Source organism: Cucurbita pepo, chromosome LG13 (assembly GCF_002806865.2).
Source record: "Cucurbita pepo subsp. pepo cultivar mu-cu-16 chromosome LG13, ASM280686v2, whole genome shotgun sequence".
Lineage (NCBI taxonomy): Eukaryota > Viridiplantae > Streptophyta > Magnoliopsida > Cucurbitales > Cucurbitaceae > Cucurbita > Cucurbita pepo.
The window spans coordinates 407207-426396 of record NC_036650.1 but is presented as its reverse complement, the minus strand read 5'-3'; the positions used below and the strand labels follow the sequence as shown (position 1 = coordinate 426396).

At 35.2% G+C, this 19190-nt stretch overlaps 2 protein-coding genes across 3 annotated transcripts; both read right to left on the bottom strand.

Moving 5' to 3' along the window:
* Positions 1-537: 537 nt before the first annotated feature.
* LOC111808197 (MADS-box protein AGL42-like) lies at positions 538-10654 on the bottom strand. Its single transcript, XM_023694039.1, has 8 exons — positions 10362-10654; positions 10074-10277; positions 7868-7949; positions 6145-6206; positions 3775-3874; positions 3579-3620; positions 961-1002; positions 538-861 (listed from the first exon to the last, which is right to left on the bottom strand). Exons 2-8 carry the CDS (start codon positions 10253-10255, stop codon positions 736-738), a joined length of 636 nt encoding a protein of 211 aa, XP_023549807.1. The 5' UTR covers positions 10256-10277; positions 10362-10654; the 3' UTR covers positions 538-735.
* Positions 10655-17321: 6667 nt separating this feature from the next.
* Positions 17322-18722, bottom strand: LOC111808248 (ycf20-like protein). Of its 2 annotated transcripts, none has more exons than XM_023694117.1 (2): positions 18566-18722; positions 17322-17932 (listed from the first exon to the last, which is right to left on the bottom strand). In XM_023694117.1, exon 2 carries the CDS (start codon positions 17887-17889, stop codon positions 17422-17424), a length of 468 nt encoding a protein of 155 aa, XP_023549885.1. In that variant the 5' UTR covers positions 17890-17932; positions 18566-18722; the 3' UTR covers positions 17322-17421. The 2 variants fall into 2 exon arrangements, with proteins under 2 accessions (XP_023549885.1, XP_023549886.1); XM_023694118.1 differs by having other exon boundaries at positions 17322-17912; positions 18566-18672.
* Positions 18723-19190: the final 468 nt, after the last annotated feature.

Here is a 19190-nt window from a genome sequence, read left to right as displayed (position 1 = left end):
GTAGTATTTGGCTCTTATATCATTTGTTAGCCAAAACTCACCACTAACAGATATTATCTTCTTTGGGTTTTTCTTTTCGACTTCATTTCAAAGTTTTTAAAACACGTTTGCTAGGGAGAGATTTTCACACCCTAATAAAAATTGTTTTGCTCTCTTCTCCAACCAATGTGAACATAGGGTTTGAAGTCTAATGTACGAGTCAATCCAAACAGGTTCAAGTACCTTTAAATGCTTCATAATTTTTCGGGTCACTTGACTACATAGCTAAAAAGCTATACAAAATCTCAAAAAGTGTTCTTAACCAGTTCAAACCACTTCTATTCTTCAAATGTCAACTGAGGCACTTACTCATTCAATGACATTTATATAACAAAAAAGTTCAAGCCAACTTCATAGTACGTTTAGAAACGGATTAGAAACATATAGACCAAAAAAGAATACTAAACTAACTGAATTTCTAACATCTCGATCGAAAATATATACTTAAACTAGTTGAGTTATGTTCAAATTGGCATGATTCATTTGTGAAGATACAAGAACTAATAACCCATTTCATCGCTTAATCTTATTTCCAAAATCTAAACAAGTATACATAAGATATTATAACACATTCTAGATCATATTTCTATATCTAATTTCATTGGGTTGGATAAAAGATTTACATAGAACTTAAAGAGTTAAAAGCAAGAGGCTTACAATGTTTGCAAATTTGAACATAGCTATACCCATCCTCCATTATGAGCAAGACAATCCAATGAACAATTCAGTCTGTATATCAGAACCCTGTCTACTTTGGCTGCATAAACTCATTATGCCTCCCTCTGCTTCAATACCTTCTTGTTCCCATGGCTTAGTACCACACTAATTTGTAATGAACTCCCAAATAAATGTATGAACATGAAGAACAAAACAATCTATATTGCAATATTTTCAAAGAACAATACAAAAATAAGGCCTTACCTTAGCAGATAACTTTTTGTTTTCTTCTATAAGGAGTTTCCCCTGAGATTCAACAAAATAAATAGCTAAAATAATCGATCGATATATGAATTTGTGGGATACATGTACGTGAGAGAACCATGTATTTGGTTAATATTTGAAGAGTCGCGAGAGTTAGATACATGTATTAGATTATTCGTGTATCACTGTAACGATGATACATGTATTAGGTAGATTCGTTATTTAATATTGGTACATACATGACCATGGAGGATGTTTCAAAAGACCTATATAAGGACTATCTATGTAGAGTTTTTCTCGTCAACTTTGTAGATTCACTGTTTAAAAGTGTTTGTTCCTACCCTTTTGTACGGCCTTTGTTGATAGAAGATACTCGTGTTTGTGTCTATAATTACTTTATGTGTGTGAGTAGGCACTCGTTCCCCTCTCCAATCGATGTGGGACCCCCCAATTCACTCTCTTTTAGGGCCTAACGTTCTCCTCACTGACACACCGCCTGATGTCCACCCCTCTTCGGGTTTCAACCACCTCACTGGCACATCACCCGCCTGGTGTCTAGCTCTGATACCATTTGTAACTGTCCAAACCCACTGCTAGTAGATATTGTCCTCTATGGGCTTTCGTTTAGGGGAAGAAGTTTCCACACCCTTGTAAATAGTGATTTGTTCCCCTGTCCAACCAATATAGGATCTCACAATCCACCCCATTCGTGACCTAGCGTCCTCGTTGGCACACCGCCTGATGTCCACCCTCCTTCGGGGCCCAGTGTCCTCGCTGGCACATCGTTCGATGTTTGACTCTGATACCATTTGTAACAGCCCAAGCCCATTGCTAGCAAATATTATCCTTTTTGGTATTTCCCTTCCGAGCTTTCCCTCAAAATTTTAAAACACACTTGCTTGCGAGAAGTTTTCTACGCCCTTATAAAGAGTGCTTTGTTCCCATCTTCAACCAATATAGATCTCACAATCCACCCCTTTAGAGCCCAGAATAAGACACCAATTACTATCTCAAATATCAATCGTTTAATGCCTAAACAAAACTGGTTTTTGTTGTTGGACGAGGGTAGGCTATTTATTTGGAAGTCAGTTTCCATGGGTAAGAAACTATTCAATCTCTTATCTTCCTTAAACCCTAATTTTCTTTTAAGTTCCAAACTAAAAAGCCCAGAAAAAGCTCTTAATATATAGTATTCATCCAAACAATCTTGGGTTTGAAGGAGTGGCCTATACAAATATGGAGAAGGCAATATCTAGCATTCAAACTGCTTGCAATATCATTAAGCTCGACCCAGTTGTCATAATCAGAACTAAGGAAAGAGGAGCTTAGAAGAACTATTGCTTTGATTAAGTCATCAAAATACAGACTAAACCCTAAACTTCAAAGTCACGATCATTTTTAATAAATAAGTAAAGATGTGACGCTCGAGTAAAGGGGTGTGTGAATCAACTGAGGCCGCATCAGAATGATAGTGATTCTAAGGATAGGAGGATAGGTTTAAAAGAATTTCTAGTTACTGTCTATACCAACAAGGTACGCATTTCTTTTTGGTAACTTAATCATAGGAACTCTAGAGTCGAGCATATTTTGCTTGAAATAATCACATATTGGATGAACTCTTGAAAATTTTCGTAGAAAACATGTTAAAAAGACTCGTGTTACTCTATGGGGATAGTCTTCACTTGTAGAGGAAATTGAGACAAATAGGTAATGTGGCTATGTCGCAGGAGACGCACGAAAAGGTTGACACCAACATGTGTTGAATCCATATTCCAAGTCTTGATCTGAATCCTAGACGTGGAGTATTATAGATGGTATGAGAGTGAAACATCTCCCAGTAGGATGTGGTTCGAAGACAAACTAAGGTGGGAGCTGGTGGGCATGTGACGTCTAGGTAAAGGAGAGGTACATTCCTCTGCAATATGGTCACTTTACTTACTCTTTTGTTCTAAGAGTGAGGGCTATTCCCAAGAGGTCACCCAACCAATAATTGCTCCAAGCAAAACACTTAACTATTGATTTCCTATGATTAAGCCACCAAAAAAGGAGGTGCACCTTGTTGGTGGTATAACTATGGACATCCTATCCTCCGGATCACTCTCATTTGGATGTGGTCTTGATTAATTCATATACCCCTTTACTCGGGTGTCACAAGCCCACCAGCTTCCGCCTTATCCTCACTTACATGCATTCTCGAATAATTTCCAAGAGGTCATCCAACCTAGAATTCCTCCAAGCAAAACCTGCTTAACTAGGGAGTTTTTATAATTGAGCCACCAAAAAGGAAAGTACATTTTGTTCATATATATATATATATATATATAGTAATTTTCAATTCTTTTAAGCTTTTCCAAGGCATCAAAATCTTCGGATAGTTCTCATTCAAATGTGGTCTTGGTTCATTCAGATATCCCTCTTTTATTCAGGTGTCACATGAACAGTTCAAGAATAGACGCATAGGGTTTTGAACCTCCCGAGAGAGTTAGTACATGTCATTTCTCAAAGGCTCTATTTTACTTGTAACCTTTGGTTGATAGGTTTTATAGTTGAGTTCAACTACTTTTTAGTTAGTTTTAGCAATTCCTTGATTAGATTTTTTAAAATTATATTGAAATTACCTTTTCAATCAGCTTGTCTTTCTGCTCCTTGAACAGCAAAGCCTGTAACAAAAGAACAATTTCCGACATGTTTTTAACTTCATGTATTAATTTTTACAACCAAAACAATGAACTAACTAGTTGGAGGAAAGAGTGGCACAGCTTGAATTCTAAAAATGGGTCTTACTTATGGGAAGAACTTTTAAATTTTCAGTACCTTTCTTTCTCTAATGCGGGTTAAGCTTAGTATCAACTGTTTTTCGATCTCACGAACTTCCTCAAAGGAACAAGAATCCAAGCCTCGTCCCATAAGCTTCCTAAGAAATGAATTAATCTTAAAAAACAGGTAGATATGAACTTCCTAAAAAAAAATGAATTAACCTTAAAAAACAGGTAGATATGACACTTCCTAAAAAATGCATTAACCTTAGTTTTTTAAGATATGAACTTCAAAAGAAATGAATTAACCTTAAAAAATAGGTAGATATGACACTTCCTAATAAATTAATTACCCTTAAAAAAACATGTAGATATGACACTTCCTAAAAAATGAATTAACCTCGAAAAATATGTAGATATGACACTTCCTAAGAAATGAATTAACCTTAAAAAAATATGTGGATATGACCTTCAAGAATTGAATTAACCTTAAAAAACATGTAGATATGACACTTCCTAAGAAATGAATTAACCTTGAAAAACATGTAGACATGACACTTCCTAATAAATGAATTAACCTTAAAAAATAGGTAGATATGACACTTCCTAAGAAATGAATTAACCTTAAAAAACATGTAGACATGACACTTTCTAATAAATGAATTAACCTTAAAAAAACAGGTAGATATGACACTTCCTAAAAAATGAATTAACCTTGAAAAACATGTAGATATGACACTTCCTAAGAAATGAATTAACCTTAAAAAAGTATGTAGATATGACCGTTCATAAGAATTGAATTAACCTTAAAAAACATGTAGATATGAAACTTCCTCACAAATGAATTAACCTTAAAAACATGTAGATATGAAACTTCCTAATAAATGAGTTGAACTTTAAAAAAAAAAAAAACAGGTAGATTTGTCACTTCCTCATAAATGAATTAACCTTAAAAAAAACATGAAGATATGAACTTCCTAAAAATGAATTAACCTTAAAAAACATGTAGATATGACACTTCTTAAAAAATGCATTAACCTTAAAAAACATGTAGATATGACACTTCTTACAAAATAAATTAATCTTAAAAAATATGTAGATATGATTCTTATTACGAAATGAATTAACCTTAAAAACATGTAAAAATTGTTTTAGATAGGACATTATTAAACATGTAAAGTTTAAGATTGCATACTTTTGTGACTTTTCAAGTTCCTCAATTTTCTTTGCCGTCATTTCAACTTCTTGCTTCATTTGCTGCATAGAAATTGATGTACGCATGAGACCAAATTCTTGAAAATCTATGAGAGAACAATTTTTATGAACAAAGCTACATGTGGACACGTGGTTAGGCTCGTCTAAACGGGGTTCTTCCCATTTGAATATCGAAAACAAGATTCAAATTTAAAATTTCAATTAAATACTTTTTAAAGTTCACGAACTTATTTGATATAATCTTAAAAGTCGAAAAGTACTTTTCTATGCGTTGAAGTCGATCTACAAACCTCTTTCTTCACTCCATCCTGAAGGTAGATCATGAAGGTTTATAGATTTATGATCTAACTAAACAATCATGTATATCTTATAAACCTATAACACACGACTCAATGGATTGTAATCAATAAAAAATGAAAGTCCACCAAGAGAAACCCTAAAAATCTATTTAGGTTCAGAGTTCTTCTAACTCGATAAATTATTTCTTCTCGACGGTTGAAAAAAGAAATTCATAGCTTAAAGTTATACCTCTCGAACTTTAAACTTAGATCATTTTGACTTTCGGAGTTACTAAAAGTCAACATGCTTAAAAAGAACCCGAACAACGTATGCAAACATGAGATAATTAAGTGGTTAAGATAGAGAAGAAGAAAAAAGTGAGAGAAAAAGGAAAATAGTGTAAATCAAAGTTGGAATGAAATTTTCTAAATATTTATGTTTTTGAGATTCAAATATAAAAATATAATTTCAGAAAAAAAAAAAAAAAATGTCGGAAAACCACTCTCTANAAAAAACATGTAGATATGACACTTCCTAAGAAATGAATTAACCTTGAAAAACATGTAGACATGACACTTCCTAATAAATGAATTAACCTTAAAAAACAAGTAGATACGACACTTCCTAAAAAATGAATTAACCTTGAAAAACATGTAGATATGACACTTCCTAAGAAATGAATTAACCTTAAAAAAGTATGTAGATATGACCGTTCATAAGAAATGAATTAACCTTAAAAAACATGTAGATATGACACTTCTTAAAAAATGCATTAACCTTAAAAAACATGTAGATATGACACTTCTTACAAAATAAATTAATCTTAAAAAATATGTAGATATGATTCTTATTACGAAATGAATTAACCTTAAAAACATGTAAAAATTGTTTTAGATAGGACATTATTAAACATGTAAAGTTTAAGATTGCATACTTTTGTGACTTTTCAAGTTCCTCAATTTTCTTTGCCGTCATTTCAACTTCTTGCTTCATTTGCTGCATAGAAATTGATGTACGCATGAGACCAAATTCTTGAAAATCTATGAGAGAACAATTTTTATGAACAAAGCTACATGTGGACACGTGGTTAGGCTCGTCTAAACGGGGTTCTTCCCATTTGAATATCGAAAACAAGATTCAAATTTAAAATTTCAATTAAATACTTTTTAAAGTTCACGAACTTATTTGATATAATCTTAAAAGTCGAAAAGTACTTTTCTATGCGTTGAAGTCGATCTACAAACCTCTTTCTTCACTCCATCCTGAAGGTAGATCATGAAGGTTTATAGATTTATGATCTAACTAAACAATCATGTATATCTTATAAACCTATAACACACGACTCAATGGATTGTAATCAATAAAAAATGAAAGTCCACCAAGAGAAACCCTAAAAATCTATTTAGGTTCAGAGTTCTTCTAACTCGATAAATTATTTCTTCTCGACGGTTGAAAAAAGAAATTCATAGCTTAAAGTTATACCTCTCGAACTTTAAACTTAGATCATTTTGACTTTCGGAGTTACTAAAAGTCAACATGCTTAAAAAGAACCCGAACAACGTATGCAAACATGAGATAATTAAGTGGTTAAGATAGAGAAGAAGAAAAAAGTGAGAGAAAAAGGAAAATAGTGTAAATCAAAGTTGGAATGAAATTTTCTAAATATTTATGTTTTTGAGATTCAAATATAAAAATATAATTTCAGAAAAAAAAAAAAAAAATGTCGGAAAACCACTCTCTAAAGAGGGGAATGTTTTATTATTATTATTTTTAAGATTATTTTCCGACAAGTTTACAATAAAACAACTCACGAAGATTAATACTTAGTACAAACCCTATATAATTTTTATCCACAAGTCTCATCGCAGTCTTTTAAGTCAGATGATCATATTATTCGGGAATTTTAAGGTTGGTTAAGGTTTAGGGAATTTTAAGGTTCATTTGAAATTATTACGAAAGAAAAAAAAAAATCACAATGGTTATTAATTGTGTGTTAATGTAAGATTGGGTTTTTTTATAATATATATTAATTAAATTTTCTTCAATAAATAAATAAATAAATACTAAATTAATAAAAATACTCATAAATTTTATTCTCTTTTAACTTTAAAAATATGTTAAATAATAATCAAACTTTTAAAAAATCTATAAAAAAAACATACCCAAAGGGTTAGTATTTATTTTTAAAATATGAATTTTAAAAAAAACATACTTTTTTTTTTATAATTCTGAACGAAAATCATCTATCAACACCTCATAGATTATCTCTTAACTTTTTAATGTTACTCTTGAAAGTTCATGAATATTTTTTAAACGCGATACTAACCGAAACGGTAAGTATATTTATTTTTTTAAAAAAATACATTTTTAAGATATTTTTGAAATTTCGTTGGGGGAAATTTTGATATTTTTTAAAAAAATTTAAGAGTATTAATAAAAAATTTAAAACTCAAATATATTTTTGAAACACTCTAAAAAGTTAAAAGGGTATTTTTAAAACGGTTTTAAAAATTAGAGGTATTTTGGAAACAAACAATTAAAGGTTTTCATCCAAAACTAACCGTGACGTTCTTATTGATATAACCTAAAGTTTTGATGTATATAATTAGTAGAAAAATTAGAGGTGGTTGAAGTATAGAAAGAAGAGAGGAAAAAACCTGCATATATCCTTCGGATTGAAAAGTGTTGGTTTCTCCACCTTTCCCATACTTGCGGTAGCGTTCGATTGTCTTTTGCATACTGAAACATGAAAATAATAGTAAGAAAAGGTGTAAATTCTTGTGCAAATATGTACAGGTACATGTTTGTAATGAAAAAATGAACCATAATAAGCCTTACTCTTTGTTTGCTACTTATGGTGGTAGCAATAAGAACGAAAGAATGTCGAAATGACTCATTTTGATCTATAGGTGTTGAGTGGAATCTCTATTTACTTTCGTTCTCGTTTAGGATTTCAATATGTGTTCGTAATAATGTTGAAAAGCTTATGAGAGATTTTGAACGAACGGAATTGAGAAGGGTGGTGGATCTCACCTTGTCCGGTGAGTGGTTGTGCCGAATCCTATGGAGGCTTTGTTGGCTAAATGATCGAGTTGATATGATCCATAAGGGGTTATGCCGAAACCTATGGATGCTTTGTTGGCTAAATGATCGAGTCGATATGATCCACGCGGGATATGCCGAAACCTATGAAGGCTTTGTTGGTTAAATGATTGAGTCGATATGATCCAAGAGGGATTATGTCGAAACCTATGAGGGCTTTGTTGGCTAAATGATGGAGTCGATATGATCCACGAGGGTTATGCCGAAACCTATGAGGGCTTTGTTGGCTAAATGATGGAGTCGATATGATCCATGGGGGTTATGCCGAAACCTATGGAGGCTTTGTTGGCTAAATGATCGAGTCAATATGATCCACAAGGGTTATGCCGAAACCTATGGAGGCTTTGTTGGCTAAATGATTGAATCGATATGATCCACAAGGGTTATGCCGAAACCTATGGAGGCTTTGTTGGCTAAATGATTGAATCGATATGATCCAAGAGGCGTTATGTCGAAACCTATGAGGGCTTTGTTGGCTAAATGATCGAGTCAATATGATCCACAAGGGTTATGCCGAAACCTATAGAGGCTTTGTCGGCTAAATGATAGAGTCGATATGATCCACGAGGGTTATGCTGAAACCTATGGAGGCTTTGTGGGCTAAATGATCGAGTCGATATGATCCATGAGGGGTTATGCCGAGACCTACGGAGGCTTTGATATGATTACACCCTTTTAAGTAGGCTCCTTGTGGGGGATGAAAGACTTTGGAAAAATGTCTCTATAGTGTTATTAGTTTGGGTAACGCTCTATGGGTGGGTGTGACTCAAGCCTCTCTAAATGTCTTTTCCACGTCTCTATCATTTTGTGAGATCCCATATCGGTTGAGGATGAGAACGAAGCATTCTTTATAAGGGTATGAAAACCTTTCCCTAACAGTAGAAGTCCGAAAAGGAAAACCCAAAGAGGACAATATCTGTTAGCGGTGGGCTTGAGCTCTTACAAATTTTCTTCGAAGAAATCCACTCGATTGTCTCTTACATTTGTCTCCTTATGAGTTGTCCTCTAACCGATCGTGACTCGTTCGGGCGGTCAAGGGTTCTCCTTCTCCTAGTCATGGGACCAAAGTTTTATCCTTGGTTTTGCACCCACAAAGTGTTCTTTACAGACAACAAGAGGAGGACATCAGCTATTGTGGGGTTGCCAATTCGGAGCCAAAGCTGTAGTTAATTTGGACTCGTGCGTGGTTTGTAATACCCATTATTGCATTTCACACATAAAATATTCCATCTCTTTCACATACATACAAAAAGAACAAGCTTTAGTTCGTTTCAGCTGCTCTAGCACCTGTGTCCCGACAACAGTAGGACATAGGCCATACGACACCATTTTTCATGTTCTTTTCAGAATCTAGGAACACTCAAACACAACACTAGACATGTTTCAATAGGATCATGAGACAGGAATTTGTTTGATCTTAAAGTTTGATTCAATGTTCTTCTACATTCTCTTAACATAAAACTATCATCAAATTCTTGAATTATATCCTAAAAAAAGGTACAATCGACCCATAAAATCATACAATAATTCAGGGAAATCTTGCAAAATCATAGATGAAATCTAAGAGGTACAATTTGGAGTAAATATTGACTGTGAAAGGTACATATGGGTGAGATTTAGGCTCTATAAACCCCTTTTTTCCCCATTGTCCTTTCAAATCATATCAAAACTCAATTGAAAACAACTGGAAAAGAGGTAAAATGAGGAAAATACAGAGAATCAAAGGCATAATTTATGAAGCAGAGGAGAAATTGAACTAACATGGAGCTGGAGAACTCATAGAGCCTTCCTTTCTGAGAGAAAATGATGACAGAAACTTCAGCATCACAAAGAACAGAAAGCTCATAAGCCTTTTTCAATATCCCATTTCGTCTCTTTGAGAATGTTACTTGACGGCTTGTCGAATTCTCAATCCGTTTCATTTCAACTTTTCCTCGAACCATTTCGTTGTCTTAGGAATTAGCCCTACAAAAACGACAGCAACAAACAAGAAACTCAGCTGGGGTTACTTCCAACATTATTGGAACGACAAAAAGGGGAGATTCTCACTTCAAACTGTGTTGTTGGTGATTCAAATCAGCTGGAGAGAAGGGTTTGGCAAGGAAACATCAGAGAAACTCATAGAACAGCCATCATATATCGATTTTTCTATGATTTAAGGGAGTTTTGAAGTTTATATGAAGAATTGTTGAAGACCCAGAAGGGATTTTGAGGAAATAAAGAGAAATTTAAGGGTTTTATTGCAATAAAATGAAAACCCAGCAAGGATTTTCAAAGGAAAAGAGGAAATGAAGAGCAAAATTAACGAAGAAGAATAAAAAGAAGAAAAAGCCCTAAAAGGTGAAGAGNAAATATTTTAATGAAAGAATTTATTATTATTAAAATAAAAAAAAAATGAGGCACCCGAAAATGCGTGCAAATAACCTCAGTGCTTCTCTAATTTCGGTAAAANAGATTGAGATGACAAAGAAAATGGAGGCAGCCTATGATGGTGGATATGAAACTATCCCCTCCCTCAACCAACAAAACCATTTACTTTCACTTCCTCTTTCCATGCATATTATTATTATTATTGTTGTTATTATTATTTTTATTATTGTTATTATTATTATTGTTATTATTTTTTAGGTCCCATAATGTAGGAGGAGAACGTAATAGTATTTATAAGGGTGTGGAATCTGATATTGGTTGGAGAGAGAAACAGAACATTCCTCGATGTAGAAACCTCTCCTTAGTAGCTGCTGCGTTTTAAAACTTGAGGGAAAGTCTAAAGATGACAATATCAACTAGAGGTGGATTTTTGTTGGCCTTAAGGGGTGGATTGTGAGATCACATCAGTTGGAGAGAACGAATCATTCTTTATAAATATGTGGAAACCTCCCCCTAGTCGACAATATCTGGTGGAGAGGAAAACCAATAATTCCTTATAAAGGTGTGGAAATCTCTCCCGAGTAGATAATATCTGGTAGTGGTGGGCCCTTGCTGGCCTCTAAAGGGGTGGATTATGAGATCACATCTGGAGAGGGGCACAAATCCTTCCTTATAAAAGTGTGGAAACCTCTCCCTAGTAGACAATATCCGGTAGTAGTAGGCCCTCACTGGCCCCTAAAGGGGTAGATTGTGAGATCATATCGGTTGAAGAGGAGAACAAATCATTCCTTATAAAGGTGTGGAAACCTCTCCCTAGTAAACAATATCTCGTAGTAGTGAGACCTCGCTGTCCCCTAAAGGGGTGGATTGTGAGATCACATCAGTTGGGGAGGGGAACGAATCATTCCTTATAAAGGCATGGAAACCTCTCCCGAGTAGATAATATCAGGTAGCGGTAGGCCCTTACTGGCCCCTACAGGGGTGGATTGTGAGATCACATTGGTTGGAGAGGGGAACAAATTATTCCTTATAAAGGTTCGGAAACCTCACCCGAGTATACAATATCTAGTAGTGGTGGGTTCTTGCTGGCCCCTACAGGGGTGGATCGTGAGATCACCTCGGTTGGAGAGGGAAACAAATCATTCCTCGTAAAAGTGTGGAAACTTCTCCCGAGTAAACAATGTCTAGTAGCGGTGGGTTTGAGATGTTAAGGAACATCTCGGGACAATATCTATTAGCGGTGAACTCGACTTAGGTCGTTACCATTATTATTTATTTATTTATCAAAAGTTAAAATAAATAAAATAAAATATTTTAATGAAAGAATTTATTATTATTAAAATAAAAAAAAANAAAAAAAAAAAAAAAAAAAAAAAAAAAAAAAAAAAAAAAAAAAAAAAAAAAAAAGACAGAATTTAATTTAAAATATAATATATTTAATTTAAAAAATTTATTTTTTTAAATTATTTTTATTGTCTTCCGTAAGCTCAGATTGGCAAGGTCGTTTTCATTGATAAAAAAGTTATAGCCGTACAATTTCGTGCGCAAAAGACCAACCAGAATCCGACAGCGCAATGGTCAGCGTGGTCCCCACTTTGCTTCGACCAATAAGGTGTGACCGTCACGTGACAGCCTCACACCCACTCTCTTTATTGAATAAACGTCACTTTTCCGTTAAATATGTATGGTAATTAATTTTATTTATTTATTTACAATTTTTTTCCCCATATAATATAGACATGTTTTTTTAGTGTATGAATTTATTTTATCATATTTTAAATTTATTTAAAAGGGTTAAATTAATTTTCTAATTTAAATATTTTTTTACGAATTTATATTCATTTTTTTTATAGAAATAATGTCAAAATTAAATAAGTAATATTCTTTTTTAATGTTTTCGAATATTCGTTCGGTAATATTTTTTTTTAACGAACTTATTTGAGTTCATAATTCTAAGAACTTAAAAGAAAATAAAATCTAAATTGCATACCAAATCGAAGTTAAATTAAATATAACTTTAATTTTTTATGATGACACACTAATACGATTACTTAAATGTTTATTTAATACAATAATTAAACTAATTAATGGGGTTGCTCGTGTTACCCATTGGGTTGGGTTGAATATTTGAAATTTTGGTTCGTATTACCGGTTGAATTTTTTTAGTCGAGTTGAAAAATAGGGTTATAATCTAGTCCAACCGTACGCTATTTTTAAAAAGATTTAAAATATTTAATATTAGTGATATGTTCTGACTTGTAAATATTTGTTATTTGAACTTTATAAAATTTAGTTATTAATGATTATTTTTATATAATATAAAAAGATAGCAGAAAAATTGAATAAAAAACATAGAGTTGAGTTGTGAACTATGTTCGGGTTACTAGGGTCACCAGCCTACCAACCTAAAAAGGAGAGAAGGTCATGTAAGTGTGGCCTAAGCTCATTCACGGCACTAGACAAGCCTTTTGCAACTTGCCGTACGCCTAGCCATCTGCGTCTCAGCCCATGCTCCACTGATCGTCTACAAGCGTCCCCTCTTAGTTGAAGACAGTCCACATATACCAACACGAATGTAAGATACCACATTGATTAGGGAAGAGAACGAAGCATTACTTTATAAGAGTATAGAAATCTCTCCTTAGTATACGCTGTTAGACGAACACGACTCTCCACAATGGTATGATATTGTCCACTTTGAGCATAAGCTCTCATGGCTTTGCTTTGGGCCTCACACCAATGGAGATAGTATTCCTCACTTATAAACCCATGATCATTCCCTAAATTAGTCGATGTGGGACTTCCATCATCCAACATCTCCCCTCGAACAAAGTGCGCCTCCCCTTAATCGAGGCTCGACTCCTTTGGAGTCTTAGTCATTTTTGACTGCCTTCGAGGAGGGGCTTGGCTTGGCTCCTTTTCTTTAGGAGTTCTTTGTTCGATATTTGAGGATTTGATGATTTACCAATCTATTGGCACGACTAAGTTTAGGGCATGGCTCTGATACCATGTTAGACGAACACGACTCTCCACAATGGTATGATATTGTCCACTTTGAGCATAAGGTCTCATGGCTTTGCTTTGGGCTTCCCCAAAAGGCCTCACACCAATGGAGATAGTATTCCTCACTTATAAACTCATGATCATTCCCTAAATTAGTCGATGTGGGACTTCCATCATCCAACATACGCGTTTTAAAATCATGAGGCTGAGAGCTATATGTAATGGGTCAAAATAGACAATATCTGCTGACAGTGAGCTTAGGCTGTTACAAATGGTATCAGTGTCAGACACCGAGCGGTGTACCAGCGAGGACGTGGGCTCCCAAGTGAGCGGATTACGAGATCCCACATCAACCCCACATCGGAGAGAAGAATACAGGAGTTCTAGAAGCTTCCCGATCGCCTACGACAGTAAATGGGAAAAAAAAATCATTATAAGGAGAAGATTAAGCATTTCCTTTACCTGTTGGGCGTCCCTTATTAAGGGCACATGGGGATTAAACTCATGCAAAACTAAGCTAAAGCAGTCAGAGGGCAGCCCCCACTGGGCAAAGTCTGTGGAATTATCATTGAAAATTGAACAACAACAACTCCACTGCCATGCCCAACGGGGGGCTGCCCTACAACTGATTTGCTCATTGAACCCACTTAGTCCCTTATTGGCTTCTCACTACACACACTTCCCTTAATTCAGCCTTTTATAAGTGCTTTGTGTATGTGTTGGAGTCCCTAAGATTAACATTCCCAGCATTGTAACCGTTGGCGTAAGCTTTAAGCAATTTGGGTATCTTAAAAAAAGTTTTAGATTCCCGCGCTTTCTATCGTAGTTTGCGGTCGTTGTCGGGATGATATCATTAGACATAGACTGTTAGAAGAGCTCGTAACTATTGTCGTCTCGAGTATAAACTTTTATAATGTATGTATGAGAGTATGTGGGTATTGCTTCTTTGTGTTTCTCGAGTAAATTAAGCCATTGGAAATAAAATTTTGAGTGATGATTAAAGCTTAAAGGTTATAAATAGACGAAAGTTCCGCTCAATAGGAGCTGGCTATTGTATTGTTGAAAGTAAGTGACTTTATTGTTGGAACGTTGTAAGGTTTTTTGTCGGATGTTTATTGTTACTGTCGAGATATAAGGTTATTGAAATAAACATATGTTATGAGGATGTTCTTATGCATGAAATATTTCATGGACTGATATCTTCATGTATGTGGGATCACACAAATGTACCTGATCCCACATACAATGAAGGCGCGTCTGCTATGGAGAAGTTTTCACACTCTTGTAAGAAATGATCGATATCGACACATCTGAGATCGCCAAATGTTCGGGAGTTCCGCTATTCAATCCTTTTCCTTATTCTTGTTGCTGTATATCTCGTTCATACACATCTTCTCTTTGTTTCTCAAGTCTATAGTGAGTTACAGACAGAGTTTCGAAAATGTCAAATCTTTGATGATTCCATCATACATGATTGAGTTGATAGGTATCCCACACCTGAACTGAATTCTTTATGGTTAAAGATTCTTTTTCTAGTTGCTTTGGAACAATTAGGAGATTCTCTAGAAGAAACGTTCCCCTCTCCAATCGATGTAGGATCATGTGAGATCTCACAATCCACCCCCTTAAGAGTCCAAAGTCCTCGTTGGCACACTGTTCTCCAATCGATGTAGGATCATGTGAGATCACACAATCCACTCCCTTGAGAGTCTAGAATCGCACACTGTCCCGGTGTCTGGCTCTAATATCATTTGTAACAGTTCGAAGCTACCACTAACAGATATTGTCCATTTTGACTCGTTATGTAGGGAAAGATTTTCACTCTCGTATAAGAAATGCTTCGTTCTCTACCTATAATAGATTCTTATTTAAGAATTAATGCAAATTTGATAGATAAAGAGGTCTATTTCAATAAATTTTGTATCACCATTAATAGAAAGAACAAATACCAATGTCTAAATCGAATTGTTTTAGAGAAATGATGTAAGAGTTTTGAATCCACGTTCACCTACTCGAATATTTATGAACACCCTCATTTAATGGTGTTACATAGGGAGATTCCCTGTGATTATTTCCTCTCTTTTTCCAAGTTGAGAGAGAATCCAATTCAAACAATATATTCTTCCATGATATGTTTATAAAGGTGATTAAACATTTAATTATACCGTGCTTCTTGCACGTGTTGTTCGATTTCGTAAGTGAACGAATCGTTACAAGTAATATAATAGTTTGAGTACTATGGTCGTTCTCGACAGGCGACACCTTCCAACATAAACTTCGTGACAACAAGAAATTAAACATTTATCTATGTCTTCTGCATAATACTACTCTATTTCAATTCTATAGTTCATGTAGATATCAACAAAATTCATCTCATAACAGCTTATGGAAAGAAGCAGTTCAACTCAATCAAACAATTCTCTATTCATAGGGATGCATTTCAATACGTAAACAAGAACTAAACAAATAAAAGTTATCGATTACATCCAAATCTGTTACTATATTGCGTTTGAGAGTACATAGATCTAGTAATGGTCTAAGCTCAAGTCCACCGCTAGCAGATAATGTCCGCTTTGGCACGTTATTTATCACCGTCAACCTCACGGTTTTAAAACAAGTCTATTAGGGAGAGGTTTCCACACCCTTATAAGGAATGTTTCGTTCCTCTCTCCAACCGATGTAAGGTCTCACAATCCACCCTCCTTGGGCTCAACGTCATCGCTGACACATCGCCCGATGTCTGGCTTTGATACCATTTGTAATAGCCTAAGTCCACCGTTAGTAGATATTGTCCACTTTGGCCCGTTACATATCGTTGTTAGCCTCACAGTTTTAAAATGCATCACCCTTGTAAGGAATGCTTCGTTCTCCTCTCCAACCGATGTGGGATCTCACAATCCATCCCCCTTGGGGGCCTAGCGTACTCGCTGGTACACCACCCGATGTCTGGCTCTGACACTATTTGTAACAGCCAAAGTCCACTGCTAGCAGATATTGTCCATTTCGACACGTAATGTATCACCGTCAACCTCACGGTTTTAAAACAAATCTATTAGGGAGAGGTTTCCACACTCTTATAAGGAATGTTTCGTTCCTCTCTCCAACCGATGTAGGATCTCACAATCCACCTTCCTTGTGCCCAACATCCTCGCTGGCACACTGCCCGATGTCTGGCTTTGATCCCATTTGTAACAGCCCAAGTCCACCGCTATTAGATATTGTCCGTTTTGGCTCGTTACATATCGTTGTTAGCCTCATGGTTTTAAAATGCATCAATTAGAGAGAGATTTCCACACCCTTATAAGGAATGCTTCGTTTCCCTCTTCAACCGATGTGGGATCTCACAATGCACCCCCTTGGGGGCCTAACGTCCTCACTGGCACACCTTCCGGTGTCTGGCTCTGATACCATTTGAAACAGCTCAAGTCCTACCCTACTAGCAAATATTGTCCGTTTTAGCCCATTATATATCGCTGTCAACTTCACAGTTTAAAAATGCGTGGCAGAGGTTTCCACATCCTTATAAGGAATGTTTCGTTCCTCTCTCCAACCGATGTAGGATCTCACAGATCCATATGTAGTAATTCTTGTAGATGAAAATATACACAAGAAAAGAAAAGAGGGGAAGATAGATAGCTCATGAAACAATTAGAACAATCTTTAAAGATATAGACCAAAATCAATGTTCAAAGAACTTTACAAATGTAAAGGCTATCCACGACCAGAATGGTTTCACTTAACTAGCAAGTTTGAAAGCATCAATGAAAAGACCATAAGTGAATCCCATTTTGAAGTTGTTTAGCAGAGCAACAGGGAAGGTTACTTTGGGTCGACTGTAATAAAAGCGAGTAACATATTCAGTAAGAAGAACACATACCACAGCAGCAATCACATCATTTACTCCCAAAGCTCCAAACGACAATGATATAGTTTGTGCCACATAAAACCCACCCAACAAAGAGATTCCTCCAAAGAGAGCTCTCCTTGAAGGACTTCGAAAGTAATTTCTCGAGATCTCAGGCACCAGCCTAATGATATCAACCAACCTACGAGGGCCTCCGGTATCTTGCACAGCTTTGATACAGAGACTACGAGGGGATGGCCGTGATTTTATCACATCATATCTCCAATATGAAGCATTCTTTTGAGGAGTAAAGGCATAATTTAGGAGGCCAGTAGAGACTAAACTTGCAGATTGTGCCATTCAATGTACCACTGCCTATATTTCTGAATAAAATGTTGAGAATCTGAGATCAATGAAGAATATTTTGCTTGAGAAACGGAAGATTAATCAAATGAGAATGTTTTTGCAAAGAACACAAAAACTGAAATTCGGAAATGTTGTGAATAATTGACTCAGGACTTCCCACAGGGCCATGATTATCATTAAATGGTGCGAGGAAGCTGTTTTAATCAGTATAAATCGAGCAATGGCTATAATCTGATGGGGGATTTCAATACAAAAACAGAGGATTTCGAATTCTCAATTGATGTTGAACAATAACAACAATAAGCAGCAAACACGTAGATTCATGTGTGTATTTCAATTTCAAATTCCAATCTCCGAATAAAATGATAGAAAATTAATAATCCACAGAGCCATGTATTGCATTGTAAACACATAGAACAAGGATATCAAAGGCTAAAATCTTAACCACATTCATAGAAATGAATAAAACAAAGCAGCAGGGTTGAGAAATTGGGAGAAATTTTTAAGTTCATTTGAACGAATTCTTCTTCTCGATTTTCTGGGAAGCCAAACAGTGAGCAATTACGCAAAATTAGGACGAAAAAACTTCCGTCGTGGTAGGATTGAAAAATTGAAGAGCGCTGAACAGAAATGAAAGGAAAATGGGAGGAAATTAAGGGAAAATAAATACCTAGAATTCGATTTCAGGTTCCGCTCTGGGAGTGAAGAACAGGAGAACTGCTCCCCTATCGACGGAGCAAAGAGAATCACGAATTTGGAAATTGCGATTAGAAAATGTAAGAGTGCATGCGTGAAATTGCTTTTTTTACCCAAAATATTTTTGGGTTTACAAAATTTTGACCAATTTTTAAAAAATAAATTTTTATGACGGTTGGATCAAACTTCTAAGGTAGAGATTATTCCAACCAATCAAGATCAACGAGTTGAAAATTGATTTAAACTGATCCTGGATCAAACTTCTAAGGTAGAGATTATTCCAACCAATCAAGATCAACGAGTTGAAAATTGATTTAAACTGATCCAAATCAGTCGACAAGCCAAAAGTTGATATAAGAACATTAATAATCTACGAAAAGTGATCATCATCTTGTTGGAGGTCTACATATGGTAAAATGACATTGTCGCTTCATTCCTTAATGATATGAAATTGACAAGTCTGATCTTTGTCAAGCTTTGTGCTTTAGAACTTTCGATCTAGTTAGATCAATTAGATTTAGAGGATTTCAAATCTAGAAGATAGGAAAAAGTTACTCCTGGTTATCGATCATTGATTATTTTTTCAAGTAAAGTGTACA